This window comes from Macrotis lagotis, chromosome X, assembly GCF_037893015.1.
Source record: "Macrotis lagotis isolate mMagLag1 chromosome X, bilby.v1.9.chrom.fasta, whole genome shotgun sequence".
Taxonomy (NCBI): Eukaryota; Metazoa; Chordata; class Mammalia; order Peramelemorphia; family Peramelidae; genus Macrotis; species Macrotis lagotis.
Genome location: NC_133666.1, coordinates 238626274 through 238644108, shown reverse-complemented (window position 1 = coordinate 238644108; position 17835 = coordinate 238626274). Strand labels below are relative to the sequence as shown.

General features: G+C 36.8%; 1 protein-coding gene across 1 annotated transcript in view; it reads left to right on the top strand.

Annotated features, from left to right (window-relative positions):
* Positions 1–17228, top strand: part of CKMT2 (creatine kinase, mitochondrial 2) — a 46399-nt gene extending 29171 nt beyond the window's left edge. The window contains exons 3-10 of the mRNA XM_074208103.1: positions 2691–2889; positions 3784–3879; positions 5114–5335; positions 8752–8837; positions 9939–10062; positions 11794–11928; positions 13539–13664; positions 16958–17228. Coding sequence (XP_074064204.1) covers positions 2691–2889; positions 3784–3879; positions 5114–5335; positions 8752–8837; positions 9939–10062; positions 11794–11928; positions 13539–13664; positions 16958–17077 — 1108 coding nt within the window. The 3' untranslated portion in view covers positions 17078–17228. The remainder of the gene's footprint in view (positions 1–2690; positions 2890–3783; positions 3880–5113; positions 5336–8751; positions 8838–9938; positions 10063–11793; positions 11929–13538; positions 13665–16957) is intronic.
* The last annotated feature ends 607 nt before the right edge of the window (positions 17229–17835 follow it).

Below are 17835 nucleotides of genomic sequence, written 5' to 3'. Positions count from 1 at the left end.
AGAAGAGTCTTTAATTGATGCAAGGGGATTGTAATTCTGAATGCCACACAGCACCAGAGAGCAGGATTGACCGCAAGGGACAGGTTTCAAATATACTTCAACAGGGAAGAGTGCTCTGGAGGGGCAGTAAGAAAATGTTATTTTACAAAATAGCCAGAGACTTAGGAGGCTGGGGAATGGTAACTTCTGGAAAGAAAGAGGGTTCCAGGTACTATCAGTTTTTTATAGTTTTTTTTTAGCAGTTTGGACCAGCTCAAGTGTCCTTAGGCAGATGGGTGATTCTGAGATCAAGGCAGGTCAGCTCATAGCTAACTGCATTCAACACCCTTATCCATATAAGAATCATTTGAATACTTAAAGATGAATCAGGGCAACATTGGAAAAATTGTCTTCTTGAATTCAGCAAAGCATTGGACTGAGTTCCCCCCTCAAAATATTTATTAATAAGATGGAGAGATGCAGGCTAAATAAGCAAATGATTAGATTGATCCAAAATTGATTTGATGACTTGAGTTGCTAGGTGGCACAGTAGATGAAGCAGTCAGTAGGCCTGGAGTAGTTATGTAGATCTGAGTTCAAAGCAGACATCAGACAGTTACTAGCTGGGTGGCCTTGAACAAGTCATTTAACCTCAATCTGCCTCAGTTTTCTCGCCTGTAAAATGTGAATACAAATAGTACCTAAGTCCCAGAATTTATGAGAAGCTCAGAAGAGATATTTATAAAGCACTATGATGATGACAATTAGACTGACAGGTTTAAGGAACGTGGTTTTTGGTGAAGTACCCCTCAGATCACTCCTTGGTCTTGTTTTCTTTGTAAAGTCACAGTTGGAACATTTACATGGTTTGCAGATTATGTGAGGGTAGGAGGGATAGTGACAGATCCACTGGATTAGGATCCAAAGAGATCTGGGATGGAATAATAGGCCAAATATGAAATAATTATTTTAATAGGGAAAATACAATATCACATTTGATCTCAAAAAATCAATTGTATGGGTACAGGATAAGGATCTGCTACTAGAAAATTGTTCCTGTGAAAAGAATTTGAAACTTTTAGTGAACCATTATTGACATAAGTCAATAATAAGATATGGCAACCAAAACAAACCCCAAACCATCAGCCTTCACTAACAGAAACACAGGGTCCAAAATGAAGTTAATAGTCCCCACTGAAGCAACTCTGGTCAGATAGGAACCATTGTACTCAGTTCGGGCAGTTACATTTTAAGGAGGACATGAAAAAATGACACACTGAAGAGAGATACAAAATGATGGACAAGCTTGAAATAGGAGCTGGGAACATTAGTTGAAGGAAGAAGAAAAAAGGAAAGTAATAGCCATCCTTAAGTATTTTTATTTAAAAGTTAAGGCTAGGGACGGCTAGTCAGGAGTACCTGGGTTCAAACCCAGTCTCAGACACTTAATAATTACCTAGCTGTGTGGCCTTGGGTAAGCCACTTAATCCCATTTGCCTTGCAAAAACCTAAAAAAAAAAGTTAAGGCTATTGTGCACAATCTAGTTAGTTTATTAATCTTAATATTAGAGTACATTGTAGAAAAGAAGCAGTTGTGCCAGATGATCTATTTTTGTCATCACAGAACCAAGGCATTGGGTTTTTCTTGTTTCTTGAGATTTTTTCACCAAGAGAACATAACTAAAATAAGGTGGAAGCTGAAAACATTTTCTAGCTGTGAGGCCCTGGGCAAATCATTAACCTCTTCCTGCCTTGGTTTCCTCATCTATAAAATGGGGATAATAATATCCCTAGACCCTAGGGTTGTTGTGATAATATATATCAGATGATTTTCAAACCTAAAAATACTATATAAATATTTTTAATAATTTAGCAAACTGATAATTTTATAATTTTATAAATACTATTATTATTTGAGGTTATCATCATCATAATTATTAGTATTATTAGATAATTGAAAGGGACCTCCCAAGCCAATCAAGTATAATGCTTTCATTTTATAACTCAAAAAACCAAGGCCCCAAGATGTTAAATGACTTATTCAAAGTCACACAGGGAGTGTCATAAGAAAGACTGGAACCTGAGTTCTTTGACTTCAGAGACTGTGCTCTTTCTATTGTACCACACTGCCACTCAGGGTATTCTTGATTCAAAACTCAAGTCACCGAGGACTAAGTTCCATCAGGCTATAACTGCTCTAACTCAGTGTCGGTTGGTGATCAGATGAGCATGCAAAGTATTTTATATAGTGTTCTTGCTGTTACTGCTGGCACTTTCATATTTTTGAAGACAAGATTTTAAAATGTCATAAAATGTTAATATAATTTTCATTTCTTTTTTGTTTTTGTTATTCTCTCCTTTTTTTTTCTTTATCGAATCATATCTTTGGGACTATAGCAGTCTGTTCATAACAATGAGTTTCCTCAAGCAGAGCTATCAATTTCTTTCTATGATAAATAGTATTTTTGAGTTACTTGTGTTTTTAACTTTGTTTCCTGGATTCATTTTTTTTTTCTGAGCAGGTGAGCAGTTCAATTTTCTGATAAGTAGTAGGGAAGTGGATAATGGGCAAAAGCTCATTCCATTCTCAATACTTCCCTTTCCTCCCCCCCTCACCCCCTGATCTTTTTTCTTTACGTGAGTCACCCAAGCCAGAAAATGGTTCCCATGATGCATCCCCATTGAACGTTTGTATCTTCTTCATTCTGCAGCGCTGACTATCCTGACCTACGAAAGCATAACAACTGCATGGCTGAGTGTCTCACCCCAGCCATCTATGCTAGGCTTCGGGACAAGATGACTCCCAATGGCTACACCCTGGACCAGTGTATCCAGACTGGTGTGGACAATCCTGGCCATCCCTTCATCAAAACTGTAGGCATGGTGGCTGGTGATGAGGAGTCTTATGAGGTAAAGCTGTTGGTTTCTTGCCCCAAGGAGCTGCTAAAAAAAGGAATCAACTGACATTCTATTTGAATGCAGATTAGAAGGGTGTATTTGAATCCCATAGCACTAAGGAGGGTTTCTATAGGGTGATTTGGGCATTATTATTATTATTATTCTAGTTTCCCTTTACTTCTCAAAGAATATATCTATACATCTATATTCAGGAAGATGTAATCAACAGTTCCCACAGTTCTTATTTCATTTGGTGAAGACAGAACAGTATTTCTGCTGCTAAGAAATCTAAATTGTGTGATTTCTCAATTCAATTCAACTAACATTTATTTGGCACCTAGCATGCCAAAGATACTTCTCTGAACCCAAAAGATATTAAAAAAAAATAAGACAGAGACCTACCCCACCTAAGGAGCTCACAATCTATAAGAGGCATAAGAAATATATGGGAAAAAATTTGTGATGTAAGTCAGAATGTGAGCAGTGAAAGGGAGAGGTTCAGACAAGATATTAATGAGATATCTGAGCAGAAATAGATCATTTTTAGCAGGTGACCAAAGAAAGCTTCATGGATGAAATGCTACCTGACTTGGCCTTGAAGAATAAGAGGGATTTTAAGGAGTGGAAGTGGAGAAGACAGTGGAGCCCACTTTAAACATTTAAGGGATAGTGTGAGCAAAGACCTAGTAACTAAAAAGAACAGAATAAGGACAGGGATGCTAAAAGTCCAACTTGGCTGGAAATATGCATATAAAAGAGAAATAGTGTGAAATAAGACTAGAAAAGTATTTGTGAATAAAGATTATTGGGGATCCTTTCTAAATGGAAGCCCTTCCTTGTGTTAGCTTCTGGGTAAAAGGAGAGAGGAAAAATGATCGTTAAGCTGAAGTATTTCCTCCTTTACAGGTCTTTGCAGAGCTTTTTGATCCAGTCATTAAGCTAAGGCACAATGGTTATGACCCAACAGTGATGAAGCATCACACTGACCTGGATGCATCCAAGGTGTGTTCAGCCCAGCACATATCTCCGTGGATCACTTTTTCACCATGTAGCTGAATTAAGTTGAAGGGTCTTTCTGTGGGGTGAAGGTTGGGAAAGTGGTTTTTTTTTTTTTATTGTTTGTCATGCATATTTTTACAGAGGGATCTGAAAAGCGACAAAAATCCCTGGAATTGAACTTCTGTGTTGAATGGACCTGGATCAGTCCTGGGTCCATGTTCCATTCAATCCGAAGATTAAACAAAAAGCATTTAAATACCTACTAGCTGACAGGCATGTGTAGAAGGCAGCAACCCATTGTTTAATGCTTTTATAATCCCATCTTTTTTGCCTAGCATAAAGTTACTGTAGATAAATGCCAGTTGACTGACTAAAACAGTAATCAAAGATGATAGGAAATAAGATAGGTTGAACATGTCACAAGAGTGAGGAATAATAGTCAAATATGGAAGAGGGAATAAGCATTTATATAGTTCTGACCATACTAAGATTAAGGCATCATAGTAAGTGCTTCACAAATATTTCATTAGATCCTCACAATAATCTTTTGAGATTGATGCTGTTATTATCCCCATTTTACAGTTGAAGAAACTGAGACAAATAGCAGTTATGTGATTTTCCAAGGTCATCCAACTAGAAAGTGTCTGAGACTGGATGTGAACTTAGGTCTTCTTGTTGGCGTTCTATCCTCTGGCCCATCTAGCTGCCTCAGTCTATATGATCCAAAGCTATTCACACAATATTAGAAGAACTAGAAGACCTATAACATGTTGAATGAACCTTTTGTGGAGTATTAACAAAAGGACATGGCCAAAAATCACTGAGAATGAGATGAGTGGATGAATCCTGATCTCTCTTAGTTCTTAGATCTTAGTTGAGAGATTGGCCATGTTGAGAAGATCTCAGATCTACTGGAGTTGTACGTATACGTTTGTCATAAATAAACTTCTTAAACCCCAAAGTTTGTCCCGATGTGTTAGTATTCTATGAGTTTTTGAACAAATTCATTCATGAAATCAACCCAACAATCCAATGTTATGGAGCCCTAGGGATTCTGGCTGTGAACTTTGATTCATGGAAAGAGTGTACAATTGAGTTGAACAACAGTTACATCCTTGGGAAGGAAAGTGGGGCAGAATGGGAAAATCTAGCATAAGCCCCCGGGGAGTGCCCCGGGGAGCACTCTGGGGTCTGTGAGCTGAGGGTACATAGAAGACATTGCATTTCTTCTGTTTAGATCACCCAGGGACATTTTGATGAGCGCTATGTTCTGTCATCCCGAGTCCGCACAGGACGTAGTATCCGTGGACTTAGCCTGCCACCAGCCTGCTCCCGGGCGGAGAGGAGAGAGGTGGAAAATGTTGCCATTACAGCCCTGGAGGGGCTCAAGGGTGACCTGGCTGGAAAATATTACAAGCTAACTGAAATGACTGAGCAGGAACAGCAACAGCTCATTGATGTGAGTAACCTAGGGTTTGGGGATAGGAGGTGGCAATTTTAAACATTCGATATCATTATATAATTCACTATCTCTCCTTCCTGTAACTTTCCAGTACCAGATAGACCTGTCCAAAACTGAGGGAGGTTGCCAATCCACCCCAAAGAGAGATAATGAGAAGGCAGAATTAGCATTGCTTTGTTCTCAAAATTAAAAAAAAAATAAAGACTCTGGACACTTAAGTATTTCTCTTAAATATTAAGTATGTTGAGTTTAGGGAAATGAGTAAAGTAATGGTTTTACATCCCAGCTGCCCAGAGATGAACATATACTATGGACAAGTATCCTTCAAGCATTCATGATTTGGTCAATGAGGGTATGTATTCCTTTGCAGATTACAACCCTGGATTATCTTTTTAGACAGTCTTTGTGAGATGTTGTGGTTGAAGAATTCATTCTGCTGTGATTTAACAATTTGGTGAGGAGCTTCTCCAAATGTCAGCTGCTCCTGACAGCAGATGTACAGACTATCACCAAGTTTCTACTAACAACCTTTTTAACTTGAGAGGATCTGACAATTATTCTGTGTGTGTGTGTGTACCACTTTGAAGAGTACAGGGTCACCTCTGTGTTGTGATGAGGTACTGGAGTCAGACTTTAATGGAAGAAACTAATTAAAGATAAGGTCTTAATGGTCAATAGGAGCTCAAGGAAACATTCTTCAAAATTTTGAATTATGCCCCCTTAATAGTAAAACATTTTGAAATATACTCTCAATAAATGTATATTCATAAATTACTATCATAATGTCAATATAGTATAAAATTCATACAAAATATACATTTTTAAAAGGAGATAAAAGTTAAATAACATATGACCTGAGAGTTATTCACTAAGGAGCCACTGAAGTTTACTGAAAAGTGGAGTGATATAGGTAGACCTTTGATGGAGGAGAATGATTGAGGTGGTTATCTGGAGGGGGCTTTGGAGAGGAGAGGCAAAATGACTATCAATGGTTATTGTAAAATTCTAATAGAGAGGAAATTAGAATTTGAACTAGGGTGGTGGTGGTGGCCATGTGGATGAAGAAAAAGTGAGAGATCCAAGAGATGAGGACATATAAAAAACAAGATTTGACAACTGAATGAATGTGTGGAGTGAGGGTAAGTGGATCAAAGATGACAGTGAAGCTGTGAAGCCACACTGGTGACTAGGAGGATGGTAATACCTTTGATACTGATAAGGAAGTTAGATTTAGAATGAAAGATAATGTAATGAGAATCTGAAATCCTTTATCATTCAGCCATACCTGATTATCCTCTGACCCAAACAAAATGAAAATGAGAGAGGCAAGGCTCTTATTCTCTGATCACTGACTTGCTCTTCAAGGGGGTCCTGCTAGAGACACAAGATGATCTGTGAAGCAGTGATGAAATGAATGAAATTTTCCATGGCACCTCCACAGTTTCTTCTAGAAGTGCCTGGTAGAAATTAGAACTTCCCTGAGAAGCAGAAGACTCAGAATACTCAGAAGACTCAGAATTGGGGGAGGGGGAGTTCAATGGTGAGCTAGGGAATAAGAATAATGAAGATGTACTGGAGACAAGTGCCATGATTGAATATAATGGGAAAGGTGGAATGTCACTCATCTTCTTACCCTCTCTAAATGGTTGTTTATTGTGGATCAGAACTCTTGGGGTGAGGTCATGGACACTAGGAGGCCCCAACCTCCACTATGGAGATCAGCAGCTTAAGATATTAAAGCTTGGTTTGTGTGTGTGTGTATGTGTGTGTGTGTGTGTGTGTGTATTTTTAAAATTAGAGCTTGCATTTCAGGATCATGACCCTAAATAAAGGAAAAATTCCTGGAAAGGATTAGCTTGCTCCTAACACAGGGTGGAGCAAGTACCACAGAGAATATGTATCACCTACATTAAGCAATTTCCCTGGAAAAGAGGACAATTGTTCAGTGTTGGGTTCATCTGTAGTATTTTGGAGTCTGCCCCCAACAACTACAATATCTTCTAAAACATTCTCCTCTGCCATCAAAGGGTTTTGTTCCAATACAGTCCCTGTTTGTACCTTATAAGGAGATATTGCCTTTTAGAATCCCCCTACTTTTCTTCTGTCACCAAAAAGTTCCCTCTCTTCCAATTTCCTGCCCCTTCCCCAGTGCTTAGAATAAATGTTTGTTGTTCTGATCTGGTCATACAAGAAAAATAGTCATGAACTCACATGCATAATTTAATCATTCAATGGGGACCAGACCAGGATGAGAGCATACAAAAGCTTCCTCAAATTAAGAAAGACTTTCGTGAAATCATCCCCCCCCAAAAAAAAATAAAAAAAAATTGGTCAATGTCCTATAAGAAAACCTGAAGAAGGAAAGAAAATTTTCAACTTGGTGGGAGTGATGTAGGGAGATAGGAAAGGACTGCTGAATTTTGGAGAAAGAGAAAGATTTCAATAGATTGGAGACCTGGAAGGAATTCATGTTAGGCATGGGTAGCTTATGGGACAATACAAAGGCAAGAAGACCATATTGGAGTTTATGTTAAATGAAAGTTAAGCAAGGGAATGACATAGGTCAGATCTATACATTTCGAGGATTATTTTACCAAATTCTGTATGGAATGGATTGAAGAGAGACTGGAGTCAGGGAGAGTAACTTAAGAGACTACTACAATGATCCATGGCAATGGCAACCTGAGCTCAGGTAGGAGATGGGTACAAGAGATGGCATGGAGGCAAAACTGATAACTGGCAAAGACTGATCATAGAGAATGAGGAAGAGGAAGAGTAAAAGATTACTCTAAGGCTTGGAGTAACTGTAAGGCAGGGGTGGGAAACCTTTTTTCTGCCAAGAACTATTTATAACATTGTTCATAGGTAATACAAAATGATCAGCTTAAAAATTAGCCTGCCATATATGGTCAAATATTTAATTCACATCTGAAAAGCTCCTAGATTAATTGAATTCTGTATCCCACCTGTGTTACCGTGGAAGCTACAGACCAAATCAGGTCCAAGGGCCAAACATTCCCCATCCCAGCTGTAAGGAAACAAGAATAGGAAAGATGGAATTGGTTTTATGCATGTTGAATTTGAGGTATCTGAAGAATGTTTGGGCCAAATGTTCACTAAGTAACTGGAAGTTTGGGGAAAAGATGAGGAAAAGAGTTTGTCCTGGATGAATAAATTTGGAAGTCATCAGCATAAAAGTGAGAGAGAAAGCTATGGGAGTAAATGAAATTGCCAAGTTAAAATAGAGACAAAGGAGGCCAAGGACTGAGAGTTTAAGAACACATCAAGAAGGTGGAAAGAGGATTATGAACTAGTGATGAGTCTTTCAGATTTGAGGAATTGGAAGGAAATAGCATTTTACACCCCACTTGTTCTCAACACTCTTTTTCTCTCGTGTACATTTTGGCTTGCAGGATCACTTTCTATTCGATAAGCCAGTATCTCCATTGCTAACATGTGCAGGGATGGCCCGAGACTGGCCAGATGCCAGGGGAATCTGGTACGGCACATACTGTGTTAAATTCATGTGCTTTATGTGTGAAGGATCTTTTAATAGATCCCTGGGCTTATCCTAACCTTGCAACTGTTGTGCTCTGCAGTTTATAGCATGCCCAGCTTCAGCTAAATTGAGAAAAACAGATTTTTGAGAGATTGTGTGTGCTTTTGTAAGTTGTTGTGATGGTTCCACAAAGTGAAGGAAATTGAACTGGTTTGCATGTATTCTGCACGAGAAACATTGCTGCAAAAACTGGGGCAAAAAAATAAATGGCTATCCAAGTGTAGAAGGCAACCCAGTTTATGGCGCTTTACTCCCTTTTGAGTCATTTTCTTGGAATGTGTCTAGGATCATTATAGAAAGAATGAAAAGCAAGGAGGAATATTCAGATTATTATCATAAATGTGAAGTAAAACTTCGCTAATGCTCACCCTAAAAGAAGTGGCCATCAAACATAAAACTTTTTATCTTGGCCAACTACCAATTTTCTTTCTAAAATGTCTAATTTGATTCATTCATTCTGGCCTCAAACTAACCATTTATAAATGAGGGAACTAAGACAGGAAACTTAAAGTGTGCATAAAGCAAAATACCCAAAGCAGGTACCAGGTGACACAAACATGTGAGATTTGTGTTATGGTTATTTGGTAACCTGAACATTCTGAGATTCAGGGAGATTTCAGAAATTTCCACTTTTTTTCACTTTATTCTCTTAGCAACACAAGGTTTAGCTTAATTTGTTAGAATGCAAATTTTGTTAATTTGTTAAAATACTAAACTTGTTAATTTGTTAGAATATTAAATATCATTTCTAGTGCAGTTGCAAACAGGTGTGCCCCAGTCAACTTATGGTCTTCCCGCTTTGAGGAGATGGGAGGGATGTTCCTGGTGGGCAAAGGAGTGAAATCATAAAGGGCTCCACTAGCACTTATCCTTCCCCCTACCAAGGAAACATTATTTTCTACTACTTGTACAGGTTCAATCAAGAAAGAGTAGGGTCTTCCAGGAAAGGGGGAAGTTTAAAGGAGGCAATCAACTTGCTGGAATTGTTTGTAGGTTTGAACTAAAGCAATCCAAGTCTTAAGTTTCTTTTTTTCTTATCAGGCACAATTATGACAAGACCTTTCTCATCTGGATCAATGAAGAAGATCACACTAGAGTAATCTCTATGGAAAAAGGAGGAAACATGAAGAGAGTATTTGAGCGATTCTGTCGTGGATTAAAAGAGGTAATAATGTTATTGTGGGTAATAAATCTTTAAAGTATCAATTTCTTTTTGCTTTTCATACTTCTAAGAATCCTGTGAGTTGCATTGGAGTGACTTCCATAACTAAAGCAAAAGGCATCAAGGAAACAAGAAAGACAAATTCTATTAGGGAATGACCACCTCCTAGGACAGCATGTCAGCATTGGTGATAACCCTTTGTCATTAAGAGGTGGAACTAAGAGGAAATCTTATGAAATCCCAAACTTGATTGAAGACCCTTGTGCTTCCTGTCCCATTCTTGGACAGTGTAGGTGACCTATGGGCTATTGAATTTTCTCCAAATTTCCATTTCAGTGACATCAAAGGATACAATCAATAGCTGACTCAGAACTCACTTTCTGGGCTGCCAATAATCCCAGTGGATTTAAAAAAAAAATCAGTTCTTCATTCTGATTCTGGTGTTTTAAATTTTAAAACATAGAATCATAAAAATCCTATGTGAGACTATTAATAAACTACATGAGGTTATGTACTTAGATAAACTTTGTATCTTACTCGGGATAATGCTTTTCAAATGGAAGACAATGTAATTACTGTTGAATTGAAGGAACTTTAGAAGTCATCTAGTTCAACTTTCACCCAATAAAGAAATTCTTCTAAAACAGTCTTGTTCAAGGTCATTTTGCCTTTGCCTAAAGATCTATGGTTAATGAGGAGCTCGTTATTTAGAGAGATGGCTCACTTGATATTGAGGCAACTCTTGGGCTTAAAAGTGTTTCCATTTAGTGATTTAAAATCCATCTCTCTATAACTTCAACATTTAGATACATGGTCTAAGCTTTGGAACAACATAGAATGTCTCTTTTCTTCCTCCAATTCGAAAGTAGTTACCATATTCCCTTCCCAAACTTTCTTCTATTCTTCAGCTAGACATTCTCAGTTCTTTCAATCCTTCAGCTTTAAACTTTGCAACTTCTAGACCACCTTTTTGTTTGTTCTCCTCTAGGGACATTTTAGTTTGTCAATAGCTTCTAAAATGTGACACTCCAAACTGAGCACAACACTCTTGACATTGTCTGGCCAGAATATGGAGATCCAAAGAGAGAGACAGACAGAGAGAGAGAGAGAGAGAGAGAGAGAGAGAGAGAGAGAGAGAGAGAGAGACAGAGACAGAGAGACAGAGAGACAGACAGAAACAGAGACAGAGTTCTCTCCCTAGAAAGAATTTTACTTAAATAGAATTAATTTCCTTTATAGTCTAATATATTTTATTTGATGCAATTTAAGACATTACTTTCAGACCTGGAGTCAGGAGTACACAAATTCAAATTCAGCCTTAGACACCTGACACTAGATGTGTGACCCTGGACAAGTCTCTTAAGCCTGATTCCCTTACAAAAAGAAAGGAAAAAAAGGAAAGGGGGAAAAAAACATTATTTTGAGGAGTCTATAGGTTTCCCAAGACTGCTAAAGGATCCCAAGTCACCAAAAAAAAAATGAAGAGCCTTCTGGGCTAGACATTTTGTCCATTAATGCAGTTTTAAATTTAACAAACATTTAATTTTTTATAGGTAGTTGGATCCACTGTTAAAATATTGTAGTCAATAATTAGCCCAACTCTAGTATATATTTTTTCCAATATCATCTAGCATAACCTTAGATAGCACAATGATAGATATATAAAAATAAACCTCACCTTTGCTAACATAGACTATATTGCATCTTTGCATTTATTCATTTTTCTACTTGTAGGTGGAAAGATTAATCAAAGGTCGAGGCTGGGAGTTCATGTGGAATGAACGCCTAGGATATGTTCTGACCTGTCCTTCTAATCTTGGAACCGGATTACGAGCTGGTGTCCATGTGAAAATCCCAAAACTCAGTAAGGTGTGTGAATGAGTGAATCAGAGATTGTCACTAACATGATCTATTCTTGTGATGGCCTGCTGTGGACAATAGTTTTAAAATAGTTTTAAAATAGTTTCATTAGTCTCTAAAACTTTTCTTTCTCCATCTCTGACATGGGCATAATATATGTTCAAACTTTCTCTAGAGGGTCTTCTAAACAACTCACATTCTAATGGGGGAGGCAATTATATATATATATATATATATATATATATATATATATATATATATATATATATATATATATATCAGGTTTCAGTTGCAAGTTGGATGAGGGTACAAAATAAAAACAGATGCTAATGTATCCTCAAGTTTAGTGACACACTCACCAATAGGTTATCCTTTAGTCACTTGGTTTGTTATCATATTCATTTGCATCATCTTGCGATTTTTAGTAAAATAAAGATATGTTTGGATATTTCCTCAACTATTTCAAATTGTGACATTCCCTAATCGACCAGTTCCTTCAGCCTCTCCCCCATCTTGGCTTAGTAAACTACAGAAAACTCCTTTCCAATAAGCAATTGCTCATTATATATATATATATATATATATATATATATATATATATATATATACATATATATACACACATATATGTGTATATATATATATACGTATATATATATATATATATGAAAGTTTCCTAATGTCTTAGATTAAATAAAATTATTCCCAATCATCATTCAGAGGAGTAATCCCTAAAGAGCTAGTGGTACGATGAATAGAGTACTGGTCCTGGAGTCAGGAGGACCTCAGTTCAAATTTGGCCTCAGATACTTAATACTTACTTAGCTGTGTGACTTTGGGCAAGTCACTTAAACCTATTGCCTTGCAAAACAAAACAAAAATAAATAAATAAAAAACAAAAAAATCCTCCTTCTCCTTCTCACCAGTGGCTACCAATAGGCAAGTTAAACCCAAGGTTCCAGAGAAAAGCAGCTCTCCTATCCTGTCCCCATATACCAGTCATGATTCTAGCCTGTCCCTGAAGCCATCCTTAGCAAGGCAATTCTTGAGAAGTATACTGAAACTCCTACCTGCTCAGTAGCTGTAGCCACTGACAACCTAGAAAATAAAGTTCTTCCCACCAAAGAGCTTGACACTGCCAGATAATTACAAATAAAAGAATATATGGTTTTATTAATGGGAAAAAAACACTAAAAAGACACATTACCACTTGTTTTGCCATAGTAACTTAGGGTCCATTAGACATTTCTACTATCTGACTTGTAGCCAAAACCTTTGTGCTTTGTTTCCCTAAATTAGTGTTTGACAAATAGGGCTTAATAAATGCTTTCTCATTCATTCATTCATTCATTCATTCATTCATTCCTTTTGTGAATAATTTAATTACCCTGAGTTGGATTTTGAAAAATTGCTTCCTACTATGAAAATATTATCACTCAACATTGCCTTCTTAGAAAGGTAGTATAAAGAGATATATATTTTCATGATTTAAATTAATTGATTGATGAATGCATTAAATATAAAGATATCTAGATGCTTGGAAAATAAAGGTTTATAAACTTCTGGAATCACTTATTTTTCTGGAATCGTGTTAATCATGTTACTGCCTATTGTTCTAGGATCCTCGTTTTCCTAAGATCCTGGAGAATCTGAGACTACAAAAACGTGGAACAGGTGGTGTGGACACTGCAGCAGTTGCAGATGTATATGATATCTCTAACATAGATCGCATTGGTCGATCAGAGGTGATGTATCTCTCTTACCTCCTTAAAGCAAACTCTCTGAAATCTTAATTCAGAGGGACAAAAAGAGGAAAAACTAGACATTCCATTCTTGTCTATAAAATTAGAAGTTTCTTTGCTATATACTCCTTTCTGGGTCACATTTGTCAATTTTTTTGGTAAAGTGCTGAACACACAACATATTGAATGGTGCTATTCTAGCCTATGAAAAGAAGTCATGTGAGACTTTAGCAAAATGTAAAGTGATAATTTACAAAGAAGGAAATTTGCAGTAGAATTATCATCCACTCATATAAACTAGCAAGCTATTCTAGTAAACCTTAACAATAGAAATCTATTATGCTAAAGGCATGACTATATTTACCACTGTGAAGTCAGGGAGCATAGATGAGGGAAAGGAAACAAATGAAATATTTTGATCTTCAAGCCATGAGTAATCATTTTGTTCATCCATCTGCCTTCACACAAGGCTATTTATTCTTAAACTGTCCCAGAAAGATAATGTTGTATGTTATTTGTAAGTTGTAGCAAGCATAAAATCTTCTTCATTTCTTGGCCAGCAAAGATTCCACAATCTCTGTCAGCAATATGGCTTATACAGTAACCACAATATTGTTTTAAGAAAGTCTTTGGGGGGGTGGCTAGGTGGCATAGTGGATAAAGCACTGGTCCTGTAGTCAGGAGTACCTGGGTACAAATCTGGTCTCAGACACTTAATAATTACCTAGCTGTGTGGCCTTGGGCAAGCCACTTAACCCCGTTCGCCTTGCAAAAAAAAAAAAAGAAAGTCTTTAGGGCAGCTAGGTGGCACAGTGGATAGATCATCAACCCTGGAGTCAGGAGGACCTGAATTCAAATCCAACCTCAGAAACTTAATAATTGCCTGGCTGTGTGACCTTGGGCAAGTCACTTAATCCCATTGCCTTAAATAATTTTTTTTAATTTTAAAAAAAGAAAGTATTTGGGTGAATCAGTTATTTTATCTATTAAAACCCAAATGAACTATAAAAGACATGAAGAAAGATGCTATCTACAGTTAAAGAAAGAGCTAATAAACAGAAGTGTTTATAGAATAATTTTACATACACACACACACACACACACACACACACACAAACACACACACAAACCTATTTGTGTTAATACTAGCTATCTCCAGGGTGGAAGGGAAGAAAAAAAAGGAAAAAAGGAAATTTACATGATAATTCTGTTGTATATTTGAAAGGAACAGTAAGTTGTGCATAGTAGATTTACAGTTTTATGTACAGTCTTTTTTTATTGTCCTATTATTTCCATGCTTGTTTTATTCCATGGACTTAAAATTAATTAAAAATATTTTTTAAAAGCAATATAGAGCAACTAGGTGGTACAGTAGATAGAGCATTGACCCTGGAGTCAGGAGGACCTAGGTTCAAATCCAGCCTCAGACACTTAATAATAACCTACCTGGGTGACCTTGGGCAAGTCACTTAACCCCATTGCCTTGCAAAAAAACACCAATATAAACTTAAAATCTAACAACCCTACTTTTAGGAAAGTTTTCATAATATCTCTACCGAATCCCTTATGGTTCAACATAAACTCATTTTCTCTAGTTCTTTCCTCAATGAAACTGAGTCTGAGACCCTTTACTAATTCTTAGAAAAATACAACCATAGTTTTTCGAAGATTTTATTTTTATTTTTATTTTGTTAATGATTGGATCACCATATCTCAACCAGGCTGGAAGTACAGGTTCCAGTCCTAATGTTGATCAGTTCAGAGAACTTTTCCCAATCTGGGTCAATTTGCCCCTTCTTTTTTTTCTTTTCTTTTTTTATAAGGCAATGGGGTTAAGTGACTTGCTCAAGGTCACACAGCTAGGTAATTAGTAAGTGTCTGAGCTCGGATTTGAACTCAGATCTTCCTGACTCCAGGGTCAGTGTTCTATCCACTGTGCCACCTAGCTGTCCCCAATTTGCCCCTTCTTAAGTAACCTGGAGCTCTCCTCAATTCCCATCTCCCCATTGCCAGGATTTTGCTATACTGAAGTCAAAGTTCAGACACCTGTTTGGTTTAACCCACTGCAGCTCATAATTTCCAACATCCAGAAATCCAACAGACAGCCTCCCCAGGAGCTGGGGTTTCAGACATGTGCTGCCTTGCCCCGCAGAATCATTAAGTCTAAGACTAAAAGGGAAGTCTTAAAAAGCATTTACTTCAAATCACACATTTTATTAATAAGAAACCTGAGATCTAAGGAAGTTACAAAAAAGTCTGTTAAGTTTCTCCTCAGCAAACTTTTCTAGTATAGTTTTGTGAAAAGCGTCCTGGACTAGGAACCAGGAAAGACCTCTTTTTAAATCCTCCTACTCTGGCTCTTAATAGCTATATAAGAAAATCACCTAAGTTTTCAATCTGTTTCCTTGCTTGTAAAATGGAAATAATAATATCTATAATAATTTCTATAGTACCTGCTTACAGAGTTGTTTCAAGGATAAAATATATATTTATGTATATATATGTAATATGTATGTGTATACATAGTATACACATACATATTACATACATATGTGTATATATACATATACATTATATATATAGTCATTCAAACACTAAAATACTTTGTTATTATCCTTAAATAACTCTCCAATAATCATAAACAATCTGAAACTAATTTCTTAAAGTTATACCAAAGAAAGGTCTTGATCCAAAAAGTTAGTATATAATTTTAAAAATCTAATATGTAAATAATCACAATAGCAGCTATAATATCTTAAAGTTATATGGGCATATATGTAATGTGTATGTGTATATATCCATACATACATATATATTATTCATAAACACATATATCTCTTTATATTAATAGACACGTCTGCAGAACTCTATATAAAACTATTTCTACAAAATGCAAATTTTCCCAAGGACATAGGGAAGAGAGGGAGGGAAACAAGAGGAGGGGGTATTCAAGGACATGTGAGAGAGCAAGAAGATAAACATACAGGCTGTGACCAGTTGCATGGGGGCCTGGTGTAATAGAGAAGAAGAACACGGGGGCTGAATGCAGACAGGGGGACAGGTCACAGGAGGTATATTGGGGCATCCAAGCAGGTGGATGATAGGGCAAAAGTCTCTTCTTTTTATGCTAGAGGTCTCAAATTTCTTACCAACCCTCGTAGAGACTTAGCAGTGACATTGTTAAGTCAGATCCTCTGAGATATAGTGTTCATTTAGCCCCACTCTTGAAGCTACTGATCAGTGTTGTACATGTAACTTTTATGGAATTAAATAATACGTCTTTTTTATTCTTGAAGGTTGAGCTTGTCCAGATCGTCATTGATGGAGTCAATTACCTGGTGGATTGTGAAAAGAAGCTGGAAAGAGGCCAGGACATCAAAGTGCCACCCCCTCTGCCCCAGTTTGGCAGGAAGTGATTTTTCCTTTTCCCTATCCCCACCTCACTCTGTCTGCTGGTATGACAGAAATAAAACGTAAATAAATCTCTAGATTGAGAGTTGCTGTAGCTATTAGCAAATGTACGATTGTAGGTCTTGTCAAGGACTACAATAAACTCTCCCTAATTTCTCTGGTTTGTTCTATGTATGGTGTTTTGGTTGCAGTGATGGTGGTTTTGTTCTTATTTTCTAAAGTTGCTATGGTAACAAGGACAATCACATGAATCAGTCATTGAATTAGAGATACCCAGTCATATATATCAGGATACAAAGGACTTTTAAAGCAATGAAAACGTTAACATTTTTTAAGGCTTCCCAAAGAATGCAATATAATGATGTGCTTATTCCCAGGGCTGCTACGTGTAGTGAAGAAAGACTTTAACTATTAATTGCAATGTAGAATTTGTTGGGGGCAGCTAGGTGGTGCAGTGGTCCTAGAAACAGGAAGACCTGAGTTCAAATCCAGCCTCAGACATTTAATAATTACCTAGCTGTGTGAACTTGGGCAAGTCACTTAACCCCATTGCCTTGCCAAATATATACATATAGATAGATATAGATATAGATATAGATATAGATATAGATATATAGATAGATATAGATATAGATATAGATATAGATATAGATATAGATATAGATATAGATATAGATATAGATATGGATATGGATATAGATATGGATATGGATATAGATATAGATATAGTATATAATATCAGTAGATATGAAATTTATTTGGC